The sequence below is a fragment of the Phalacrocorax aristotelis genome, chromosome 1, assembly GCF_949628215.1.
Source record: "Phalacrocorax aristotelis chromosome 1, bGulAri2.1, whole genome shotgun sequence".
Classification (NCBI taxonomy): domain Eukaryota; kingdom Metazoa; phylum Chordata; class Aves; order Suliformes; family Phalacrocoracidae; genus Phalacrocorax; species Phalacrocorax aristotelis.
In genome coordinates, this window is record NC_134276.1 from 126,713,912 (window position 1) to 126,740,261 (window position 26,350).

Consider the following 26,350-nt stretch of genomic DNA (forward strand, 5'->3'; position numbering starts at 1 on the left):
CATTGATATTTCCTGGGGAGAAATGCTGCACTCAGGAGGTGTACACACATTTTGGCACTTAATGGCATTAATATGCAGTGACTAATGAAAAATTCTGTGTTTCCTTTTCAAACACACAGTACTGCCCCTAAAGCTAAACAAGTAGTCAACCCAAGGAAATGATGGCTTAGGTACTCTTTGGGCAAACAGAGTCATCAAAGACTTCATCTTCAGATCCAGATTTTTCTTCATCAATCCCCAAGCCAGATTCTTCATCATTCTCCTCTTCATTCTCATCGTCTTCATCTGGAAGAAACGGACAGTATGGTTGGCTTGCAGAACACCCCCAGACCCACTAGCATTATGCCAATCCGCTGGAGAACACAATCCCAACAATCCACGAAAGATCACCCTGGTAATATGTGGATCCAGGCACCTTGTGCCTATTGTGTTGACTTGATAATTTCACAAAAAGGAAAAACAAAACAAAACAAAACAAAAACCCTGAGGGAGAGAGATCACGTAGCAGTGGCAAATGCATAGACACATTTTCGGGACTTCCTTCAAGAATGTTTCCTCTCTTTATATGTGCTAGGAATTTGAACCCTGTAGGTTTACCATTCTACTATGGTGATTAATCAACCAAGCAAAATACACAGAGGCACAAAGCTGCCAACAAAAGCATCACTGTGGTCTGCGCTTTTTGCTAATTATGTCCCATTTGAAATCAAAAGCCAAGTCAGAGAGAGAACACAAGTATTTTAGCTTGGTAAGCTTGCCTAGCCTGAACAGGTTAAAACCAACTCACTGCGATAAATGAAATCCTTTCATAATGTGTTTAGTCCTATGACTAATAGGTGATTGCAGACTAGGTCTATGATCTCTCATTAGTCAATGGACAGATTAAAGGAGAATGTCATGAACGTGGCAGACTAATCACTTATCCATAGCTCCCATTGGAACAGCATAGGAAGCAGCTATTTAAAGCTTTGCCCCTTCTTCATACCAATTATCAGTCCTCAGTATTGACTTACAGGAAGTAACTTGCAGGAGCTGTCACCAGACCAAATACAGTCATGTCAGAAACTGAATTACACCATTGTTATAATTCAAAATGGCTGCCACAGAACATGGGTTGGTATATAAACAAATCTGGGTACATCTGATCTATGGTTTTTTGAACCAAGTTCAGTGCTGTGTGTGCCATGGGGCTCCATCTAGACTGAGACACATTTACTTGACCACACAGATGTATGTGTAACAAATCCATAAAACAAAAAGAACAGTATCTCCAACCTGTTTCTCTTCTGACTTCTTTATTTTCCACACACTTGATTTTCTTCCCCAGAACCTTGGTGAGAAAATGGGCAAATTCGTTGTTTTCTCCGAGGGATGCTTGGAAGTTGGCATAAAGAGCTTTCTCACATTCCTGGAGCTTTACAATCTCACACTTTCTATCCTCCATCTGTGTAAGGTAGCTGTTCAATTTTGACTAAACAAACAAAAATACTACTTCAGTTAAAAGGTACAGCCCACATGCATGTGTATATACGATATATCTGTGAAGATCCAGGAATGCAAAACTTGACTTTCTCTCTTTAAAACCTGCACTCTCCAATCAAGCAAATCCTGGAAGTATGTTCTTAAACTTAAGCGTGTGATTTGTCACCGATTCCACATCATGGAGTATCTATTCAAATAGAGCTGTTAAGGCTACGAAAAGGTAAATTATTGGAAGTTAAAAGCAGACATCCTAGGTTGATCACCAAGAGTTTCTTGTTTTATAAAATTTAGTACTAGACTCTGTATCAGTGCTAAAATGAAGCCAAGAGATAGCCACCATTTACTTTATGGCTTGCTTTTGTTTCAAGCCATGCACTAGAGGTACTGATAAATCCAGAGACACATGGCCTACTTACTTTCATAGCCTCCTGCTCGCTGATGAGGGTGTTAACATGCCCCTGGAGAAAGTTCTCATGTTTCTCAAGGTTCTTTAGGATAAGCAGCTCTTCGTACCACGTGATGTAGTGCAGGTCAGCGTTTTTCATCTGCACATCCAACTTCAGTTTCTTATGCCGGAGAAAGCGAAGTTCAGCATCGAAGCTGATCACCAGTGCATTGATCTGGAGCACATGAGAGAGGCAAATGAGAAACAGGGAAAGTATTAGGAGTGGAGCTAAACATGTAAAGCTGGAGAAAGGAGCAGAAGGGAAAAATTCTCCCTGCTGAATCAACAACTTGCCCGTACTATTTACTATGGATTACTGAAGTACTTAGACAAAGTTAAGCCCAAATGTGTCTTCGTTCTCAGCACAATAGTAAAAGAATCACGAGGGCTTCACAGGAATGTTTCACTGCATCCCACTCCACCTCAGAAGTATTTTACTCTTCAGAGAATGTTTTACAGCAGCCTGAAGTAGTTTATGGAACAATCCCAGATGCAGCAATAAATACGTCTTCTGCCTTGACAGACTTTTCAGAATATCTGCCAGCTCACCCTTCAGACATTTACAGTTAAATCCATACTAGCAGCTGCCAACATGAACTTATACATATCTGATGGTCACAGCAGCATTTGGCTATTCTCTCAAAACCTTCACACACATGAACACAAGGGTGTCTCTGTTGGGGTACAGCAAGGAGTCAATGGCCAACAGGAGAATTTAAAGATGGTAAGAATCGGAGCAAACAACTGAACAAGTGGTACGCCTCTGGCATGCTCCTTTCTGTACCCTCCTAAACTCTGACTTAGGGACATCATGAGCTTGAAGTTGTGCGTTTGCGTTCAACAGCTTTGAATGGATTTTTCTTCCAGACTTTACCAAATTATAGCTTCCCCCACATCCTAATGTTAAGTTCCAAAGCTTAGTTATTGGTTATGAAAGCTATTTTCATTTGCATGTTTCAAGCTTTCTACGTGAGCATTTCATGTGATATTTCTGCTTCTTTCAAGAGGTGATTCCCACTCTCCTTTTCCATGCTATCCATAATTTTATCACTTCTGCCTCAACCCTTTGCTGTTCCTTTTCCGGGCCAAAGATACTTTATCCATTTAGATGTGCCTTTTAAACAAGCTTTTCACAACTAGGCATTTTGTTTACTCTCTTTTGTACCTTTTCTAATTCTGCAAAATCATTTTTGAGGCCAAAGGGTCAGGACTACAGTTACTTAAGAGGTGAGAACATAATGAATCTACAAAGTTGTATTGATGCTCCTTCTTTTCATCAATTTTCAAGTGATTTCAAACATTTTACTTGTCTTTTTTGGCCACTAAGCTCATATTTCATAGAACAATCAATTAGAAATCTAAGATCTGTTTTTCAAGTGATAATAGCCAGCATACAGGTCACAGTTATCAGATTTATATTGATTTACACTGTAAATCTGCACCAGATAGTGTTTTCCTGAACTTCAGAATGGCAAGAGTAGCTGCAATCCTGGGACAGAAAGGGTTTTGGTTTTATTTCTCATCGAGTGGTATTGTTCAAGCTGGAAAAAAAAAAAAAAAAAGACACTTGATTTCCTACCTTTTTAATCAAGGTCTCCTGCAAGTATAGGTTTTTAATCTTCTCCCTCTTTAAAATTTCCAGTTCCATTTCTGTTGGCTCTGCTTTCTTGATTTCAAAAACCTTTCGCTGTTCTGTGACCACAGATGATGCTATTTTCATCGGGCGTGCACCTGCAGCCTGTGCCATGGGGTCAATCTCTTTAAGGGAAGGAGCTCGAAGAAACCCATGCCTAAATGCACAAGATGAGGGAGACCCTTCCAATTGTTCCTGGAGCTTTGCCTTGGCCTCCTGCTCATCTTTGAACTTCAGGAGGATGTCACTGTCATACTCAAATTTTTTTTCTGGAACCTCATCTGGGTATAACTGGGGGATCAGGGGAAGAGGGAGACGTTCTGATAAATCCAAGGCTGTCTGTATGGATTTCAATTCTTGTACTAAACCCTTGATCTTATCAATAATAGAAACCTTGAGATCCCGCAAAGACATGATCTCTTTGTTCATATTCACTTTCCTCTTATGGATCTGCAAAGGAAAAACAATTTTGGTAGGATTCCCCAGGAACACTTACATAGTGTGTAGTCTTTCCAAACACAAATAATGCTTAAGAGGCTTGTTACACTGACTTTCCTTCTTTCTACACTAGCTTTCTTTTCTGTACCTTCTCCACACGTTAGCATTTTTAAACAGCTGTCTTTCAGTCTGTGGTTTTAAAATCTTTGGAACCAGCTCTCTTCCTCTCCTTCACAGCAAATAGCAAGGGTGTAAGAAGGGAAATGAGGATTCCCCATTCTCTCAGTTTCTGACTTAACTGTGAGCTTCTTGACATGAAATGTTGAAGCAGTGCAAGAAAGGAGACAGAGGCTGTGAAAATAATATGTGGGTTTTAGATGATTAGACATTTGGGCTGTCTTTCATTAAATACAGAGAGTATCTCAGCTTTGATATATGGCCCTCTTTTCAAGCAAATAGTACAAATAATACACTAACAAAAAGAAAATTAGATGTCCTGAGTATTTTGTAAAGAAGGCAACACAAAAGAAATATACATGAGATGACCTTTACTGTACACACTACCAAACACACAGCTGTACAGAAATTTAGGCTTCTTTGACATAGTCATTGAAACAAAGCTGTTATATAACCTCAAAGATTCTGAAGCAGTTCTTCACAAATGTAGGTTCTGAAAGGCAGATGAGATTCTTGTCTTTCATATAAGTGATAGTGAAGCTGAAATCACAACTTCTGCAGGTGGTTAGAAGTGGAACAAAGTTCTGAGTTTTCGAAGTATATAGTAGATAGCAGTATTAAGAGCAAGAAAGTAATATTCTGTCAGATGCTTTTGGATTTCGTAAAAGCCACTATATTTCTCTCCAGGCAAATTCTCTCCAGGCCTTCCAGCAATCCAGAGTCCCAAAGTCAACTCAGAAAATTTTGGCATCAGCTGAATATTTTTTCTCTGACTCAAGATGAAGATCCACTAATCTGAAAAGTGACACTTATATCAGATGCAAGGCGTGGGTATTAACCAGCCAAGTGCAGCAAAACCTATTTGTAATAACTTGCTTGCATCTTGCTTGGCCTGTAGGCAGACCTCAGTAATAATTCTATATTCAGAATTCAGTAGCAATAATTCTGTCTGACATCATTAATTATCTGGATGATGGGGCAGAGCGTGCCCTCAGTCTGCTGATAACACAAAACTGGGAGGAGCGGCTGACACACCAGAGGGTTGTGCTGCTGTCCGGAGGGACAGGCTGGAGAAACAGGCTGACAGCAACCTCATAGAGTTCAACAAGTGGAAGTGCAAAGCCCTGCTTCTGGGGAGGAACAACCCCATGCAGCAGTACATGCCAGGGGCTCACCAGCTGTAAAGGAGTTCTGCAGAAAAGAACCTGGGTGTCTTGGTGGACACCAAGTGGACCATGAGCCAGCAATGTGCCCTTGTGGCAAAGAGGGCTAACAGCATCCTGGACTGCATTAGGTAGTGTTGCCACAGGTTGAGGGAGGTGATCCCTCCTCAGCGCTGGCGAGTTCACACCTGGAGTGCTGTGTCCAGTTCTGGGCTCCCCAATACAAGAGAGAGATGGCACTACTGGAGACAGTCCAGTGAAGGGCCACTATGACGATTAGGGGCCTGGAGCATCTCTCATATGAGGAAAGGCTGAGAGAGCTGGGACTGTCCAGCCTGGAGAAGAGGAAGCTGGTGGGGCAGGAATCTCATCAATATATATAAACCTGAAGGGAGGGTGCAAAGAGGATGGAGCCAGGCTCTTTCCAGTGGTGCCCAGTGACTGCCAACAGGAGATGGGCACAAACTGAAACACAGGTGTTCCCTCTGAACATCAGGAAACACTTCTTTACTGTGAGGGTGACCAAGCACTGGCACAGATTGCCCAGGGAGGTTGTGGGGTCTCCATCCTTGGAGATATTAAAAAGCCATCTGGGCATGGTCCTGGGCAAGCTGCTCTAGATGGCCTTGCTTGAGCAGAGGGTTTGGACTAGATTACCATCAGAAGTGTCTTCCAACTTCAACCATTCTGTGATAAGGAGATGCTATATTAATTTACTCTTTTCACATGAAATAATAATTGATTGTGATCTAACATTAGCAGAGTTGGCAGAAACTTCTCTGATCTTCACAAAAGAAAACAACCCTATACACCAGCCACCTGAAGTAACTGAAATTCTTACTGTGCATAAACCTAGAATTTACAACAAGAACTATTCCTTTTGTTTCACACAATCACACAGAATCACAGGTTGGAAGGGACCTCAGGGATCATCTTAGTCCAACCTTTCTGGGAAGAGCACAGTCTAGACAAGATGGCCCAGCACCCTGTCCAGACGACTCTTGAAGGTGTCCAATGTGGCCGAGTCAACCACTTCCCTGGGGAGATTATGCCAATGGTTGACAGTCCTCGCTGTGAAAAATTTCCCTCTGGCTTGTCCTACTGACTTAGGTTAATCACTGGGTATCTGGTAACATCAGCACCACAATGAAGTACTGGAGCCCATGTGCGAAATTAAAATGATCCAAAAAGTCCCCTGAGACTGCAGCATTGCTTCTGTAATGCTTAGACCTTGCAATCAAAGTGACTCAGCTTAAAGGGTGCCTGAGATTAGGCAACCGGTTCATGAGGGTAAGACTGGAGAAGATTCAGGGCTACTGAGAGCATAATTTACACTTTGCCAGACAAATATAAACCATGCAATGAAGAGGCCCCTCTGTCAGTAAGCAGGGCAAGAATAAGCCTTCCTACCAAAAAGCAACTGAACACATCCAAGTTCAATAGATGTATTTCTTCATTGTTCTTTTAGCTAAAGAAATTAGTCACCCTTTTGCACTCCAGCCAAATAAAATGAAAAACAGTTCTTGTGAGAAGAAGGATGGGGGGAAAAATCACAAGGAAAGCAACAAAAACACTGCACAACATTTGAGCTTCTTAAGTCTTTGTGGTTAAAAAACATGTGGTCCTACCACAGAAAGGTGGCTCCAAAAGACCTGGTTTCTCAGGAAGATTCCAATGCTTCGTACCCAGAAGCAGTGATTGCCAAAGTGCAAATATGGAGAGGCCCCACCAGTAACACCTGTCCTTGCTCACATCCCTGGTTCTGTATATGTATCTCATGGCAGGGGCTGTTTAGCTCAGTGTTTTAAGGAAAGGATACCATTTACTAGATGATAAGATTCTTTGAAGAATTCAAAAAGACAGATGTTCCTGCTGAAGTACTAGAAAAGGTAAATTCTCTTTCTTGTTTAAGAAGAGCCAGCTGAGAGTTATCCTGGATTGATTCGGGTTTGAGTTTGGTGAAGCACTAACTGTTAACAAGAGAAAGGCTGATTTGTAACTAAAGCTGACTCAAGGCAGTCTGTCCTTCAAGGCCTCTTCCCACATTCACTTTGATTTCCTTTCAAAATATTTCTTCGGTGACTAATACACTATCCTCCCTCCCGCAAAGAGGGGGAAATACGCACATCAATGAATCAGTTTACATACCAACACTTCCAGGGATGTAAGCTGCTTCACCTTCTTCTCGGTGTTCATACGCTTGTGTTCAGGGACTCTGTAGTTAGTGTCAGTCTTCAGCTTATAACATCCCAGATTTTCCTGTGCTTCTCTAATGTCTTCAACAGCCTTGGGATTCTCATAGTCATCACTAGGTTTGCTTTTGTATCTGGTAGGTACAAAACAAAACAAAGCTGAACGTTAAGACAGAAAGCATACAGATGAACAAACAGGGCCATTTCATACCTTCTGATTTCTGCAGCAAGGCTTGGGAGGTAAGCTAGGGATCAAGAATCGCACATGTATTTCAGAAACCAATGGCTACTTTGAGAAGAATATCCTTGCACATTTGAACAAAAACATCAGATTATTTTTTTTCCAAAAAACCTTTTATAACATAGCTCTGCCGTGGGACACATTCAATCTCTACACTTGGACTGAGTTCTGGGTTTAGCAAGTACATGCTGCTCTCAGTCTCGGGGAGCCATGTGTCAACACTCCACCAGCCTGGAGCACAGAATACCTGATCCTACTCTATACTGTTAAGCACTTAATAATATTTAAAAGCCTTGTACTCTGATTCTACATTGGTCCCATTCATTTGTCTCCTAATGAAGAACTTCTGCACTTCCACGAGCATTCAAAGATGCTTTGCTCCTCCTTCTTCCCTCTCAAGATAAAGACCAGCATGGAGCACGAAGGCATATCACAGACACTCACATAGTGGCAATGATGTTAGTACAACTGACCTAAGTCAGCTGTTACACCACCTGCTCTATGTGGGGCTGGTAGGGTTCACTGAGAGTTGACTGTAATGGTCTAGGTGTCCCTCTGTCATGACTGATTCAGACACCTTTTTACTCCCTATCTGAAGATGCTGAATTCAAGTTTTTTAATATTTTAGAAGAACCATAGAAACTAACTGAAAGATTTTAATGCTCTCTTGAGACTCAGAGATACATGAAAACTCATCTGTTTTAATTACAACCATTAGGAATATAAAAAAACTAGACAGAGAAATTATAGTGCCATATGACAGCTAAATAGCTTTACTTGACCTCAGACAAGAAGTGGAACTAAAAGGGCACAGAGTCCAGTTCAAGACTCACAATTCATCCCACTCTTCCTTCCTCTTCATGATCTTAGCTTTCATCTTGTCAGATTTCTCCACAATTATTCTGATTTTCTCATGTCTGCTTTCTATATAATGTGTGGTTGCCTTTTGGACCTCTGACGTCTTCAGCTTTTCAGCCTCGCCCTCGAAAATTCTTTCAGCATCTGGACCAAAAAATAACCACATGAAGATGTAAATACCATGCAGCACAGTGCAGTCCCAACTACTGGAAACCCCCTGGGATGGCTCCTGTAGAGCTGGTGTCGATAGGTATAGCTCCAGCGTAGTGGATGTTCTGAACATATTTGGGTTCTTTGACCTAACTCTTAGTCATGTTCTACCCATGGGGTTGACAGACAATTGCTGACATTGACCTAAACATGCAAAACAATGTATGTGTGTTACTACGTATGTAGGTATTAAAAAAAAAGCAACGGAAAAAACCACCCACACACAGTTATATTTCTTTACCTGTACCTAAAGAAATTATATTTTTTTTAGCTTGGACTCAGGATAACAAACTGAGATGAAAGACAGAAACCATATTACTGATAAGATTTAAATGGTCATCATTAGCCCTACCTGTATGCCCTGTCTCTCCGACAATCTCCCTTTTTTCTGCTTGTTTCCATGCCCGTTTAAGTACTGTCCTCTTCCATGATGGACATTCCTTATCTTGGTAGTATTTCTCAGACATTGCTAGAAGTCTGTAGGTGGAAATCTGATGATTGCTCTGGATAGCATGAACAACAACAGTGTCGAATTCCAGTGAGTCTCGAAACCTGAAAAGCAAAATTAGACAAAACTGTCTGATGTCAGTAGGCACAACCTACCATTTTTCCTTGACCAAAAGGACATGAATAACACAGTTTATTTATTGCACATACAATCATTACATGTAAATTCACAAGTCTGTAACTAATAGCATGATGATATCTGACATTATCTACTGACTTTTACCCAGTCTAGGAATGGAGATGCTCAAGAATAAACTTATTAACATCTCTCCAGTATTGAAACTTACACCAGGTTCTTCATGAGAATATCTTTCATCTTCCATTAAGGACTAATTAAAAACATATTCATTCAAGTCTTTTTCCAGCCACCCACTCTGTGTGCCTGAGGTGTTTTTGTTTTGTGTATTATTTCTATCGTGTATTTATTTTTAGGAATTCATCTTTTGCTATATACTTGGATTTAAGAAGATCAACCCAAAATGTACCTCACGCTTAAACTTGTGTTCTTGAGAAAGTTCGTTTCATAACTTTAACCTGTATAGGGAACTTCAGGGTAGCAGTAACACTAAAATATCTGACAGACACGCAACATGCCTGAAAAACAGGGGTTCATTTCATAGGTTGCTCTTCAAAGTTCCAGTAAGAGTTCTTGGTTATTACTGAACTTACCAACAAAAACCCAGGCAAACTTAGTCTCACCCTTCCACCCCAGTTTTCTTCAGATAGAAGTGAATCAGAATTAAGTTACTTCCTTGACTTGCCTATCTGAATTTTTACCAAAGATTCAAAAGAATAAGTACACCCAAATATCAATATATACTCTTGTGTAAGTTCCAAGTAAAATAAGAATAGAATCATAACAGAACAGAAGAAATATTGATTATAGGAGGAAATAAAAATAACATTCTTTTTCATTGTGGCAGGTACAACTTCGTAAATGATAAGCCCCATGCAAGGTCAGAGGGAAAAGTAGAAGAAAAGTGGTACTTACTGATTTCGTAGTTTCTGCAGACCAATCAAGTGTTTCTCATGTTCCCAAGCCAGTTCCTTTTGCACTAACTGGATTCTCTGTGCTGTCTGCCTCTCCAGCTCTTCAAAGATCCTATGGTCCATCTCATATTGCTGCAGAAAGACAGAAAACCCAGCACCACATTATCTTGGCTACTAGGTTTTGGTAATAAATATTTTTACCAGAGCTCCATACACATAAACACAATCCTTTATTTCAGGAGCTAGTCAGATCTCCACAGAGAACCACACTTTTCCCACATGCTTCTTAAATGGCGCTAATTATCAGCTGCGAGTCAGAAGTCCCAGTAAATTATATATTCAAAGAGCTACCTTAATCCAAAGGGTTGGACATATTTGGCCCCAACACATCAGGTAGCAACATTTTTAGAAGAAGGTGCCTCCAAAGGTAAATGATCCTTATAAAATGTACCTCTCTGTGCAGCTGCATGTGCTTGGGCAACTCCTGATTCTTTTGAAGAAGAAAAAGAAACTCATGCTTCAGTGCAATTAACTCCTCCCTCTTCTTGTTTTTCTTTTCTTCAGCTTCCTTCATTATCCGTTCATACTCTTTTTTCTGCTTGACTTCCTCAATGCTGAAAATGCATGAAAAAGGAAATGGTGTTATCTCAATGGAAGAGAGGAAAGATTACAGTTTATGTAACCCTTTAGATTTCCTTGACAGCCTTAAACTCCCAGTGAACTCAATGGCTCTGAAGGTAACTTAGAAAAGAATCATCTTGCTGCATATTTGTATTGTCCTAACATACACAAGGACCTTGACCTTGTGTTGTCTTGGTAGTCTGAAGTTACTTAAGTAAGCCTCACAGTACCATACCTGAATTACTACCACAGAAAAGTAGATGAAATGGAGGGAAAGGCTGAAAAACTTTGTGCGTAACAAGGAGATAACCCAAATTCAAGGTGATCAACTCCTCCCTCTTCTTAGAGGGCAAAAAGAAATATGTGGTCTGGAGAAAGCGCTACCAACACTAGAAAATCTCTTTCATCATTATCCAAGCATCTCTTACTTGTAGGCATTGGGATCCTCAATGTCTTCAGTAGCCTTCTCCTTCTCAAGACCACTCTGGAATAAAAATGTTGCCTTGCCTTTAAACAAGCAATAATAGTTTAAACAGGCAATAAAGCTTTTACAAACATTAAGACAGAGCTCCCATTGCCTCTCACAAAACCAGAAGAAACCTCCATGATCAATATTGCCATATGGGCCTTAAATATCAGGTTTTAATATTTCAAGAACAAAAATCAATAAAGTTGGTTTATGTGTAAAAGAACTAATGAAACGCAGTTCTTAGGGACAGATAACACAAATCCTATATCCTCCCCCACAACATTAACCATTATGTCATTGCTTGTCCTAACTTTACTCCATCCCATAACATCTTTGCTCCTCTACCCCCAAACCCAATTCTCTTGTCTCCCCTCACTGCCAGGTTGACAAGAGACAACATAGCCTGGGCTAATTCCAAGTTATATGTGCAATTCATCTGGTTTGTTTCTGCTGACTGCATAATGGGTTCACAATTATTAACTGTGAATAATGACAGATGGATGGACACTGCAGTCACAGAAGCCTCATTTCCCTAGGCAATCATGCTCTAAAAAAAGAGAAGGGCCTATGACTCTACAGTGAATACAGTCGTACTGAATCGATCTGTAATTTAACTCAATTAGTTTCAGAGGATTTGTATTTGACTTTCTAAGAATCTCATTAAGTTTAATAAAGATGGAATTTTTAAAATCTTCCAAATGACTTAAAGCTAGAAGAGATACTTGGCAAAGATATACTTTGATAAGGGAAAAAACTCCATTAAGCAACATTGCTAGCCTGAACATTGACCATAAAGATCTTTATATAGAGCTACTTATATACTCAAAATGATAAAACTGTGTATATGCTTTATAATTGTACACCAATCACTACTTGTAATACTGGAGCTACCAAAGCTGTGATGTCACAGGTTCCAATCATTCATCTAACTTAAGAAAATAATTTTGAGTGTATTCTCAGTGCTGTATATTCTTGTGATACTGGTAAAGAATTCCAACTAATCATGAACAATTTGACTAAATGACCAAAATCACAATTTCCTCTTTGTCTCCCCCATCAAGCGTCTTTCAAAATGTAGTTATGAACAAATATTAAAAATATGTAAAAGTTGAATTTGTTTTATGTTGCCACTTTCAAGATTTTTAAACTGTACCGAATTTATATCTACTCAAAAAGTCATTGTGCATGATAGCACTTCTTTACTCAACAGGTCTCACTGTTTCTTTCAAGTTCTATTTGTTTAATTCAGGCACTCAAGATTTTTAAAAAATTCAATAAAGTCTAAACATTTTCATTGCAGGAGTTGTCACCTTTCTCTTCTTGTATATTATCAGTAAAACTGTTATTGAGTTCCAGTGTCATCTGTACAAACAGGATAAAGGTGACGAGCTGTACACTGATTATAGGATACCTGTAAAATGATTACTGCTAATGCTGTCCAAGAGTGAAAGAGCAACAGGATCAGCATCACGCTGTGCTGTTTTGCCAATTTAAAAAAAAAATCCAACTTGTAAATATATCAACGGTACTAAATGCACTGAGAAACTATATATCTGGTATTCTTCAACATCATTTCTAGAATCCCCATCCAGAGCAGAATCATACCTTGCTGAAATTAAATCCAAGACAGGTATTAAGTATGACAAATTCTTGTGCTTCTTTCATTCTAGGAATGGGCATGATTACACCTCTAAGTGGGAAAAGACTAGTAGAATATTAAATGTGAACAACACATACTATGCTTATTTGGAGAAAAACACAAAACATTGAGTAGAAACACTGCAGTCATAGTGCATGATTATTAGGGAATGTTTTGCAAGAGCTCTTCTTCCAAATTGTTTAGAAAACCTTGGCTTTTGCTTTGAAAGATCTATGATGCCAAATAATTGAACTGCATTTTGCCCATCTGCAGTACTGTCACAGTAAATAGGCCTAATTCAGTGAAAGAGGGTAGTGGCTTACCCTAGGAGAGGGGACTTTGGCTTTTAGCTCTTCATGAACATCCTCTGGAGACAAGATGTTGAAAGTAAAAATGTTTCCATCTCCACCACAGGTAATCAGAAATCTATCATCATGACTGGAACAGATACCCTGGATCTGGCCATAATCATTGTCATGTACATTGAAGGACCAGTATTCCTTCAGGGTATTCACTGAGAGGTCTTTATCCTGGAGACGATAAACACGCAGTACACCATTCTGCATCCCACAGAACATCAGTAGTCTGCTGGTACTGTCAAATAAGCAACAAGAAAAACCAGGCAACTTCACAGAATCACAGAATGGTTGGGGTTGGAAGGGACCACTGGAGATCATCTTGTCCACCACCCCTGCTTGAGCAGGGACACCCAGAGCAGGGGCACAGGAACGCATCCAGGCAGGTTTTGAATATCTCCGGGGAAGGAGACTCCACAGCCTCCCTGGGCAGCCTGTTCCACTGATCTGTCACCCTCACAAGAAAGAATTTTTTTCTCAGATTGAGGTGGAACTTCCTGTGTTCCAGCTTGTGCCCACTGCCCCTTGTCCTGTCATTGGGCACTAATGAAAAGAGCATAGTCCCATCGTCCTGACACCCACCCTTTAGATATTTATAGGTATGTATTAAATCCCCCCTCAGTCTTCTCTTCTCCAGGCTAAACAACCCCAAGCCTCTCAGCCTTTCCTCATATGAGGAAACTTGTAACATGTAAGGCCACAGCTCAAAATGTGATACTTGAAAAAAAGCTAATCTAGTTTAACAAATGTAGCTTTCTCAAGTTTGTAAGTTGGGAGCAAAGTATTTGGACCATTTAAAGTATGTGTGATATTACTACAAACTTTTTTCCAGCAAACTGGCTGCTCAGGAATGTTCCAGCACTCGCCGGGCATCATGGAACTGGTCTCAGCCCTGAGTTGGGCAGGGTAGCAGACACGAAGTTCAGAGCTAGGAAAACAGTTTTCCTTCCCTGCTCTCCATCTAGTACAGATAGTGGTGAATGCAGCCAGCTGTAGATTAAAGCCTGAACTAAACCTGCCTCCTTACACGCAGAACACACCTAGCCTTACTGGGAACCTAATGCTGTGAGTCTGAAAATAATTCACCCTTTTCATTTGTCCAGTTCACAGAATGTCCTGAGAAGCCTGTATTCTTTGCACAAGAGGGATATACTGATCCTGCCACGTTCTCCTCAACGACTAACTGTGTCCTCTCTTTGCTAACTATAAAAAAGAACTGCTGTTCTGGTGATCACAATTTGCAGAGTCTTCTAATGGTTCTCCTGGAGTTCTACAACCTAGGATGCTTGAGTCGTAATCAGATGTTTTTATCTTTGAAAGGCTTTTTCAATTATTCTGTCAGACACAGTGCCCAACTGTGCCTATTAGGAATTTCAAGTGAAATTCAGTGCCAGGAAAACCAGAGAGAGTTCCTGCATAATAGAGTTGAGCCACAATTAAAAAGGGACAAAATAGTGGACTAGATGATCCCTGAGGTCCCTTCCAACCTGTGATTCTGTGATTCAGTGTACCCTCCTCCCTTGCAAGTTCAATTTCATCAAGCTTTACACAAAGCTATCTGTTACACTACAATGTTTACCAGAAGGAGATTTGGTGGATGGGATTGTTGTCAGTGTCCTCAACAGGAATCACTTCAAAGGGTTCATCTTTCCTGTTTTCAGGGTCTTCTTGGTGATCATTTGAGAATTCACAATGATAGAGGAACCCTGAGTCATACCCACCCTGAAGAGGAGAATGACCATAAAAAATAGTCACAAAAAGAACACTGAAGCAGCTGACCAGGCAAATATAATTTTCAGAATAATTCTTCCTTTCTTAAGGATCTACAATAAGTTAGAAAATGTTCCTTCTAAACTTCTAGACATCCTATCTACCCACAGAGAAAAAAATCTATCATGATCACTGGCATTACAAGCCATCCTACCAATATATTAAGATTCTACCTTCTGCTTGTGAGGGAACAGCTTAGTCTTTGTGCCGATTCAGGCATGACCAAGAAGCATACAATGGGAATTTATTGAACAATCTGAACTGGAGTGACACTATTGGTTTACTTCACAAAGACCGCTGAAACTATCAAGTATGAAGGGAATTCCATGTCCTAGAGATGGCAGGTTTCACATAATCAGTTTTCTAAGGCACCTAGATGTGAAGGAAAGGTTGCCACATCTTGCAATCCCATCAACATGAAATAAAAGTTGATTTACCAAGGAAAGCCAAAATTTTCCTGGTGCTGAATAAAACCCACAGAGGATAGGACTGGGCTCCTCTGGTATGTACAGAGGTGGCAATGGCTCTTCTTCGGGTTCCTCTTCAGGTTCTTCTTCTATCTCCTTTCCCATCTCCTGTTGCTGCTTTATCCATTCAAGCTTTGCTTTCTCCTTCTCCTGCTTTTTTTTCTCTCTCAGTGCAATCTCCTCTTCCAGCTATTACAACAAGCAGAAAAACGCAGAGACATGAAACCAAGGCACTCCACACATTACTGACTGAAGGAGTTTTACAAATTAAAATCCAAGGCAGTCCTGGCATTATATATATCTATATCTATAGATATAGATATAGATATAGATAGATATATAGATATATATATCTAGAGAAATCTCTTTTCCATCAGCTAAGCAGAGATCAGCCAGACTTCATGGGAGTCTCCAGTGGAATGCCCCCATTTTCCTCCTCTGAAGCATTGTACCTCATGGTCCTCTGAAAAATAAACCATTCTGCATGAGAAGCAGACTTCAGCATTTCCCCAGAGAGACTATTCCCAATATTAACCTCTTCTAGCATACCACTTCTGCAGAACTCCTAAACCCTGTCCTCTGCCTGCCCAGGAGAAAGAAAAAGCATTGGAAAGCTGAACTCCAATTCCCAAGTTCTAGTGTATCACTGATGTAGAGTAAAAGAGAGAAGCTGTAATGGACTTTACTTCTTCTGAACAAGGAAGGGAAGACATTTGGAAATTTATAAAACCTTTAAAACCCCTTTTCTGTTCAAGTCTACTTTAGCATAAACAAATATCAAACATTCTCTAAAACAGGATCTTCCTAGGATACTAGATAGCAAATCGTAAAGAAAGGTCTGGAAAGGATCTCAAAAGAGCATTCTTTTGCCCTAAAGCATAATCAGCTAAACCTTAAACATTATTGGCTGATGTTTGTCTGACCTACCATTTAAAAATCTCCTGCTGCATGAACTCTACAGCCTACGCAAACTATTTCAGTGTTTCATCACCCTTACTGTTAGAAATCTTTCCTTACATCTTACCTAAAACATCCTTGTTCGTTAATTAGTTATCTATTCCCAGAGGAAAAAGAGAACAATTAATTTTTCTCTCTGTAGAAACCTTTTCTATTTTTAAAGATTCACAGTGACTCCCAACAATATTCTTTTCTTTTGACTAAAAAAGAACCCAACAAAACTCCATACACATTCTTTCAGTCTTTTCTTACATGTGTATACTAGCTTTGTGATCATCCTTGTAGTTCTTCTGTGAGAAAACCACCATGAAATCTTTGCCCTTAATGCTGACTTCCTCCTAGTTATAACAAGAAATGGGGCTTTGCCTGACATCCGGTAATGCACCACTCAGAAGATGGAAGCAGTTAATAGAGAAAGCAGAAAAATTGCAGGTTAAGAATAGAACCAGAAAGGCTGTTGGATCATGGTGGATCGAGCATGGGGCTGAGAGCCTGCTCACTGGAGCTCTGCTCCTGAGCCTAACGCCAGCCTGCTTTTTAATTTCACAAAATTAACTGTAGGTGAGAGCTGGCATAACTCTTTTCCTTTGGCTCCATGTATCTTTTAAAATGCTAGTTGTCATTCAGCAATAAAAACCACCTAACCCCTTTTTAAGGTTATTACAACATTTTAAAAAACAGAAGTATATCACTGCTTTAAAAAAAAAAAAAAAAAAAAGATGTTTCATGTTTGCCTCAAAGTGACCACATGGGTGTTTTATGACTGTTCAAAGGAATTTCCTACAGGGCTAACGTCAACCACAAGAAAAATACTTTTTCTGAAAATTACCAAAATGGAAATATTTTGAGAACTAATGCACTATACTACCATTCCCCTTCACTAATGCTATCTTCCAAATCTAATCAAAATACACTTCATGCTTTCAGTGTGACGTATGTTCTATTTGAATAAACAAACAACAACTTGTAATTTCAAATGTTGAAACTCAGCCACAAATAGACTTTACCTGGCCTTCCCCTTCAAGAAGCTTAGCAAAAATCCTATGATGCAATACAGGGACTAGAAACCTTTTTGGGTAGTTTTGTCTTCTGGCACATGAAAAACATGAAATTCCTCCACAGGAGAGTTCTTTACCTTGATTCGCGATTTAATACTACAAAAATGGAAGTACTGTGTTGGCAGGTTTTTTATTTGATAGGTGGACACTGTATCTTGTTCCTCAGGGACAGGGGCAGGAACCTGGAGAGCAAAGCCATTCTCACAAAGAATGAGCAGCGTGCTCTTCACCTACAAAAAAACACAAAAAAATGCAACTATAGGGCAGATGTATACGTGGAATTGAGAGAGATGGGAAAAAGTTAGTCAGAAGATATATAGGCACAAAGCCAAGCTCCAGCCAGGAGGCATTAACTCTAACTGTGCTCTTATTTAAATGGACACTTTTAAATGGATGACAGGAATCAGTGAGCTTCTTTTATGCTATGTATCCTAGGCAAAGCTAAGGGATTGAAGAAACCCTTGGCATATACAAAACAGCTATCATTCTGACACTGTCTAGCTTGGAAGCATCACGATGATATTTTGGGATTTTGGTTAAATTAAAGGATGGATCTGACCCGAAAGTTAGGAGCTGAGGTTTTGGTTTGATAATTGTATGAAAGTTCATATGTTTTGATACTAATAAACACCTTATATCTTCAAGATTGGGCTCAGAATCTTGCCAAATGCTATTTAGCTTTGAGTTTACTTTTCTCTGCCGGAACCTGCCAGCTTCTTTAAACTACAAAGTTAGGAAGAATAGGCAAGGTGAGGGTAATAATTATTTAGTGTTTTGAGATTTTAAAAGGAAAGTCTGCATTTAGTTTCCATTTTCATAGGCTATCTGCAGAATAGAGAGGGGTTTATTTCATCTGACCGATCACTAAAAATGTGCGAAGGGGGCATATTAGAGTTGCTATGGGAACCTTAACTAGGAATTATATGGTTTTTGTGTCTATAAAATCTCAGACTTACAAATGCATTCATTAAATATACAGTATTTAACCCCCAAATTTTTTTAAGAGAAAAAAAGCAGTGTAACACTCAGATACTTGTCCTGTGTTTAGTAAGCATTCACACCTAGCAGTGGAGACCTGATACCAGTAGACAAAATTACTCAGAGGGAATCTAACATATCAAAGACATGACGGGTGCTTTTTTAGTAAGTAGGAGTACCTTGCCCTCATGGAAAGGACTCAAAAGGCAACTGTCAGGTCAAGATCTGTCATTGCTGCAGTAAGATAGAGTTCATATCAGCAAGAGGTTTTTTGCCAACATAGTTTTTATCAGTTCCCATGAACAAGCAATAATAGCTACACTTTGCCACTGTGCACCAGTAAAATGTATCTTGCTGGCCACTTTGTCGGCATCCAAATATAATAAACAATCTCCCTTCTAAATAAGAATACTGGACCAACCAAAATTTCAGATGTTACTTTAACCTTATAAAATTTTTAAAATATTAGCAAGAATGTATTTGAATATGTCACTGACACACTTCAAACACAGAGTGTGAATTCCAAGAAGCACCCAAAAGCTTTCTTAATGTGGTCCGACAGCTTTGCAAAAGCCTGTTTTAACATGGGCAAAAGGCACAGGCAATAATGCTCAAATAACTTTTATCAAAGAAGACTAAGACCTTCCAAAAGCTAAGGCAGAGGCTTGTTTCTTCAGTGCAGGAATTCAAAAAGCTGGGCAAAATTTTGTGGTTTGCATATGTTTCTGCTCTTTATTATCCAAAGTCCAAAATATGTCCCAAGTGACTGAACCAGAGATACAGCTACACAAAATCTATGTGTCATTCCGAAGCAGCACAAAGAACAGAGTAACAAAACATCTTTTGCATTGTCTATAGATAATATGGCCAGGGTCATGGACCTTCATCTGTTTTCACTGGAAATTCTTTTCAAACTCACAATTTGACACTGTAGAGAAGGAAAGAAAACAAGCATGCATTACTCACATGAGAAGGTGGAGACCACTGTAATGCCCGCACAGGCCCAGGGACCCAGATGAATCCAATCGGCTCATATTCATCTTCAACAGCAAAAAAGAAAACAGTTTTGTCTTTACTCTGAGAAAAAAAAAAAAAACAGAGATGACAATCAAAGCTGAGCAAAAATTCTAAAGACTGTAAATACTTTATGACAGAAACACATACTTCAAACGTTTTGTGGCTCAACAGGGGGACTTAGAAGTGCCTTGGAACTTCGAACTGGACTTCCATGATGATTACAGTGAGGAAATAAAAATCCTGCCCACCTTGCTCCAGGTCCCTGAGTGCACCCATAGCCCTTAATTGCCCTGATGGGCCTCACCTAGCATCCCCAGCCATGTGCTCTCCCCCCATTACCCCAGAAGCTCCTTTAAAGCTCAGGTTCAGACCTGATTTTTCAGATAAGACAGCACAGGCGGATTACCCTCTTTAACAAAAAAATTGAGAACTGGTGCACTGCATGGTGCATGGCAGCTTAAATCCTGCATTAAATTAAATGCATGGTAATTCAGCTCAAGGAACATGTAACTGCAAATGTACTGATTATGGCTGAAGGCTAGCTTTTAAGAAGAGAGATGACATTGACCGAAAATCATCTCAAAGACTAGCAGGCACACTGACACACCAACTGGTCAATCCTGTTGTAAGGCCAAGCAGTGCTGGGTAGCAACTGGAGTGCTGCCAAGGTGATGTACAAATGGACTTACTTTTACTAGTTCCAAGATACTACTAAACTAATTCCAAACCAAACCAAATCCATCTTCAAAGAGGATTATAGAGTTCATACTAAACAGTCCAGTAATTCACAAAATTAATTGTATGAATTGCACGGTTGCTTTCCTTCAGAAAACAAATGTGAGTGCAAACACATCCTTCTCTTCCTCCAGCACTGCAGAGAACTACAAGAAGCAATCAATGCCAATAACAGAAGTATAACTATGTTGTCAGCAAACAAACTTTAACTTATATCTTTAAATAACCTCTACATCTGTGGCTGAATAAAAGTAACCAAAAGAAGCGATACATACGCCTGTGGCAAGCACACCTCCATTTCGTTCATATGCCAAGGCTGTAACTGCAGCAGCATGAGGTTTGAAAACTTGTTTCAGATTTGTCTCTGCATTCTCTGTATTGGTCTGTCCTGCAAGAACACGCAGTCCCTTGGGATCATAAACTTCAATTATGCGGACAACGCCATCTTCAAACCCCACTGCAATTAGACCTCCTTTAGGATTTACCTTTGAGTGGAAGAACAAAGAAAAAAAGTCACAGTCTACATCTGAGAGCTTAGGAGAAGACTCTATATGGCACATGCTCTGGCGTAAACCCCTAACTCATCTTATGTGGAAGTGTTGCTAAAGTACAAAGAATGTTTCATATAAGGGAAATGTTTATCCTATCTAACACACTACCATAAAGTGAGTGGGAGGGCTGGGGGTTATTTTTTTGTTTGCATTGGGTTTTTCTTACTGATAACATGCCATTGAGACTGGAAATGTTAATGAGGATGTGGCTGTAACCTCTGAGGAAGAGGCAACTCATACTGATATACAAATAATCAGTAGCTTCTTCCTGAGGAGTTGGAACTCAAAAAAGGAGTTATTATATTACCCTGAATATAATATTAGGCATCAAATGTGGGTATGATTTTTTAAGAGGTGAGGGCACCAGACTCTCGGGACTGGCTGACTCCATGTAAAGTACAATTGTCAACAGACATCAAGAGCTACTTGAGATGGAAAGAGAAGGCTATGGAGTCTTCACCATAGGTCCTGTAGGTAATCTAGTTTCATAGAATCATAGAATGGTTTGGGTTGGAAGAGACCTTAAAGACCATCTAGTTCCAACCCCCCTGCCATGGGCAGGGACACCTTCCACTAGACCAGGTTGCTCAAAGCCCCATCCAACCTGGCCTTGAACATTGCCAGGGATGGGGCATCCAAAACTTCTCTGGGCAACCTGTTCCAGTGCCTCGCCACCCTCAGAGTAAAGAATTTCTTCCTTATATCTAATCTAAATCCACCCTCTTTCAGTTTAAAGCCATTACCCCTTGGCTTATCACTACATGCCCTTGTAAAAAGTCCCTCTCCAGCTTTCTTGAAGGCCCCCTTCAGGTACTGGAAGGCTGCTATAAGGTCTCCCTGGAGCCTTCTCTTCTCCAGGCTGAACAGCCCCAACTCCCCCAGCCTGTCTTCATAGGAGAATTTATGTAGACAGGCTTGAATTGTGAGAGAAGAGTTAGCAGAAACAGGCCCGCATTTCAGCTGGATCTATCTGGACTTGCAGATTTAGCTGATATTAGCCATATATGGTAGTGTCTTGAAGTGATTTACAAGCTGAGACGTGGCACAGATCAATATTAATGCACACCAGAAAGGAGACCAGAAGGAGAATTGCTGTGTGAAGAGATGAGGGTGAATGGATAAGCTCTGAGAGCAATTGGCTAAAGTATGATCTTAGGTATGAAAAAGTTCACAGTTCAGAAGGAAGCTGGGGGTAACTGTCTTCCTGTTATCTGGGAACATCAGCCCGTGATGTCTTATCTTAAAAAGCCCCTCTGTAATAAGCAGGTGTACAACAGCATTGCTCAGTAAATCATCAAGGAGAGTCACTCATGGACCTCCAATTTATGGCTCTGCATTTAACTCCATCCATTAAGTGACTATCTTTCTTCTACTAGGGAGCCAGCACTCCAGATGTGGACTCCCCAGTGCTGAGTAAAGAGGAAGGATCACCTCCCTCAGTCAGCCGTTAATGCCCATGCTAATGCAGCCCAGGATGCTGTTGGACTTCTTTGGGTGCATTGATAGTTCATGGTCAGCTTGGTGTCCCCCAGGATCCCAAGGTTCTTACCTGCAGAACTGCCTTCCAGCTGGTGGGCCCCAAGGCAGTACTGGTGCCTGGGGTTATTCCACCCCAGATACAGGACTTTGTATTTTCCCTTGTTGAATTTCATAACATTCTCCCCAGCCCAAGTCTCCAGCCTGTCCAGATGCCCCTGAATGGCAGCACAACCCTCTAGAGTACCAGCCACTCCTCTCAGCTTTGTGTCATTTGCAAACTTGCTGAGGATGCGCTCTCTTCCAGTGTCCAGGTAATTAATGAAGAACATTGGCATCTGTAATGACCCCTAGGGTACACCACTAGAGACCTGCCTCTAACTGGACTTTGTGCTGCTGATCACTACTCCCTGGAGCCCAGCCATTCAGGCAGTTTTAAATCCATGTCACCGTTCACTTATCTAACCTGTGTGTTGCTACCTTGCTAATGACGATTTTACAGTGTACAGATGCTTCAAAGTATGTTGGATGAAATTTTCTTAGATTAATAGCACAGATTTTCAAATATATTTGAGCACCTTAAGCTATATGCAAGTATCTAATGGGATTTAAAATGCTCCTAGGTAGACTAAATACCCTTGATTTTTCAGACTGTGCTTAGTACCAACTTTTGTAAAACTTAACTGAGTCAGTTTTGCAATGCTGTACAGTTTATTGTGGCAACCAGCTTATCTCTTGAACATACAGGTTATCACCTAACAGCATCCCTGAAAGTCTGCATGGCCAGCATTATAAGAGCACCGTCCCAGTGTTACCCTCACCTTGGAAATTCAAGTAAGCCCTTTCCTCCACAACTTTGCTTATAATTAACCCGTCAGGCTTGCTATGTTTCCTCAAGAACATAACTAGACACTATTTTAATTACAATTAGCAAATATGTCTAAAAGTGATAGACTCCACAATTGATCAGTTCTGGCAACAGTTTTTTTATGATTTATCGCCAACTGTCTGTGGATCATCTGGGCTGTCATTTCAAAATGTGTTAACTAAGTCATGTTAATTGACAATTATTCTGCATGGGTTAAATACAAGCTATTAGTCTGTAAACTAAGTCTACTTCCTGGGACTGCACACTGAGATCTGATTTTAAAATCTCAGGAAGACACAAAGCAGGTTACCTGACAATCCACAGTGAAGTCTAACTGTACACGTACTATTATACATATGTACTACTCTGCAAACTTACACATACAAACTGCTACAGTAAATGCCAGCATGGCCTAACAGTGACTTCTTGTATTGTGAGCCGCTTTCTAGATGGTGGCAGGTTCACAGGCCCCGTATCAAGTTTTGTTAACACGCTAGCAAAAACTCACAACACGAGGTGCCCATGTCAGTGCTGTTCCTCCTTGTTTAAACTTAATTTCACTCAGTTGACTGTTGCTGATGAAATCATAGATGCGCACTGACCCTGTGTGGAAAGGAGACGGTGAGAATTTATTTCTTGCAATGCCACTTACGTTTTAAGATTTATGGAGAAATGTCTATTTATTTAAAGCTGGAGAGAAAGTTATTAATTTTTCTCTTTGAGTATCAAATGCCCATCTAGAAAGACATAACTGATGGTTTTAGAGTACCACAGCTAGCACGGTCCTCATGAACAAAATATAAGCTTTCTTCCCTCTTTAATTTACAGGCTCCAAAGAGTTGTCAGGGCTGAGGGTTGTAATAAGTCACATGCTGATCACTGTGTGTAATTTTCAAGTAATTACAGAACTGTGACATACTGTAAGGAAAATCTGTACTGACAACATAGGAAAAGATGATATGCTACTACTTGGAATTGCCTAGGGAGGAAAATATTTAAATGGATGAAAATAGGAGATTGTCCCAAAAAAAGCCAATTTCACCAGAGCTGAAATTAACAGATTAGTAGACACATATATTGGTCTGCATAAAATTTCATTCCAGCTGGCATATATCCTAAGTGTCATTTGCTCAACTGGTAGGAGTTTTCTTCAGGCTAGAAGTGCATGTACATTGTATAACACAGACAAATGACAAGATACTGCTGACAAGAATTGAGTTAAAGACCTTGCAGCGTTGTCTAAGAAGTGTAAATGACATTGTTAATATCTGGGCCAGTGGTTCTTCTTTGAAACCATGATAAAGCTAACTATGAGAGGCCTAAATTGCAATATTTGTATAAGTTTGTTGTGGTTTAACCTGGCAGACAGCTAAACACCACGCAGTCATTTGCTCACTCCTCCCACCCCAGTGGAATGGGGGAAAGAATTGGGAAAAAGAAAGTAAAATTCATGGGTTGAGATACAGACAGTTTAATCAGACAGAAAAGGAAGGGGGAAATAATAATAATCATCATAACAGAATATACAAAATAAGTGATGCACAATGCAATTGCTCACCACTCACCAACTGATGCCCAGCCAGCTCCCGAGCCCTGTTTGCCAACCCCCAGCCAACTCCCCCTAGTTTATACACTGAGCATGACATCATATGGTATGGAATATCCCTTTGGCCAGTTGGGGTCAGCTGTCCTGGCTGTGCCCCCTCCCAGTTTCTCACTGGCAGGGCATGAGAAGCTGAAAAGTTCTTGACTAGTGTAAGCACTACTTAACAACAACTAAAACATCCCTGAGTTATCAAGATTATTCTCACACTAAATCCAAAACACAGCACTATACCAGCTGCTAGGAAAACAAAAAAATTAACTCCATCCCAGCTGAAACCAGGACTGTTAAATAAATATGTCTGTAATTTCATTAGCTGTTGTTGGGAGCATGATAGCTATTGCATTTTCTAAGAAAGCCACAAATATTAATATTCACAATGACTTACACAATGCTAGAGATGTATGTAATTCCTTACTAAACAAACATGCCAACACTTATCAGTCAAGAGCCTTGAATACAAGCACTGTTATTCAAACCAAATAACAACTCATCAAACTCATCTTTTCAGCCGTTCATATTTACAAAGCTTCCCATTAAAAACTTCTCTCATTAAAACCCCAGATGAAGCAACCTTAATGCATTATTCCAAAACATAAATGATTTGTCATAAGTACTGAAGAACTGGTCCCAGGAATAGCAATTGTCTGTAAAGTCACTTTTGACTTTCCAAGAGCAAATACACAACTTCAGGTCAAAACAGAATAGTTCCAAACAAAGCATCAGTGATCTTCAAAAACAATAAATTACAGTGATAAGAGAGAAAAGGAATAGTGTACTTACGGTCAAGAGCAGTGGTGGCCAGAAGGTATGTAATGGGAGACACACTCATGGCTTCAATTCTTCCAGAGTGAAAGGTATACAGGCACTCTGGATCACGGGTCTACAGTGCAAAACAGAAGAACGGAAATTCTGCTACACTGCAGAGCTGCACTTACAAGGTATTACCATCCATACCTACAGTGAACCTGAAAAATCTAAACAGGTGCTGGTTGTGTGAACAAAATTTGGCATGCATGAGGTACCTATGTGCAATTCCTTTTTTTTTTAATTTAAGTGTTCATAGGAATATCATGAGCAAAATTTGTGTAGGAACATGAAGTTCATTTAAAATGCCATCATTTTCTATGTGAAAATAATGGGGAATGCCACTCATTAAGTGGTTTCAGGCTTGGAATTAATATTTTTAACAAACAGCTGTTGCTCTGAAGGCAAAGAAAATGCTCTCAAGCCTAGGGTTTATGCTGCCTGGGAAGTCATTTCATCATCCAAGGAATTCCAGGTTTTGCTATACATTTTTTACATTAGTTTTTATAGTATGCCTTGTACATCTTTTATTTACCATAAAATTCTTGGAACGTAATTTTACCTGTTGCCACAGAACTTTATTCCACTTAAAGGGTTTGTTCCCATTTACTTTAATATAGTCAGGAGCAAAAATTAAATGCC

The 26,350-nt window shown here is 40.0% G+C and overlaps 1 protein-coding gene across 1 annotated transcript in view; it reads right to left on the reverse strand.

The window, feature by feature from the left end:
- The window catches only part of CFAP44 (cilia and flagella associated protein 44), a 48,830-nt gene that overhangs the window by 7,191 nt on the left and 15,289 nt on the right, over nucleotides 1–26,350 (reverse strand). Inside the window, exons 12-29 of the mRNA XM_075106275.1 lie at nucleotides 25,685–25,784; nucleotides 23,807–23,901; nucleotides 20,679–20,888; nucleotides 19,618–19,728; nucleotides 17,751–17,903; nucleotides 15,629–15,847; nucleotides 15,001–15,143; nucleotides 13,389–13,659; nucleotides 11,386–11,441; nucleotides 10,788–10,950; nucleotides 10,338–10,468; nucleotides 9,192–9,391; nucleotides 8,605–8,773; nucleotides 7,487–7,664; nucleotides 3,507–4,010; nucleotides 1,899–2,102; nucleotides 1,276–1,471; nucleotides 175–285 (exon numbers count right to left, since the gene is read on the reverse strand). Of these exons, the coding sequence (XP_074962376.1) occupies nucleotides 175–285; nucleotides 1,276–1,471; nucleotides 1,899–2,102; nucleotides 3,507–4,010; nucleotides 7,487–7,664; nucleotides 8,605–8,773; nucleotides 9,192–9,391; nucleotides 10,338–10,468; nucleotides 10,788–10,950; nucleotides 11,386–11,441; nucleotides 13,389–13,659; nucleotides 15,001–15,143; nucleotides 15,629–15,847; nucleotides 17,751–17,903; nucleotides 19,618–19,728; nucleotides 20,679–20,888; nucleotides 23,807–23,901; nucleotides 25,685–25,784 (3,214 nt within the window). The remainder of the gene's footprint in view (nucleotides 1–174; nucleotides 286–1,275; nucleotides 1,472–1,898; nucleotides 2,103–3,506; nucleotides 4,011–7,486; nucleotides 7,665–8,604; nucleotides 8,774–9,191; nucleotides 9,392–10,337; nucleotides 10,469–10,787; nucleotides 10,951–11,385; nucleotides 11,442–13,388; nucleotides 13,660–15,000; nucleotides 15,144–15,628; nucleotides 15,848–17,750; nucleotides 17,904–19,617; nucleotides 19,729–20,678; nucleotides 20,889–23,806; nucleotides 23,902–25,684; nucleotides 25,785–26,350) is intronic.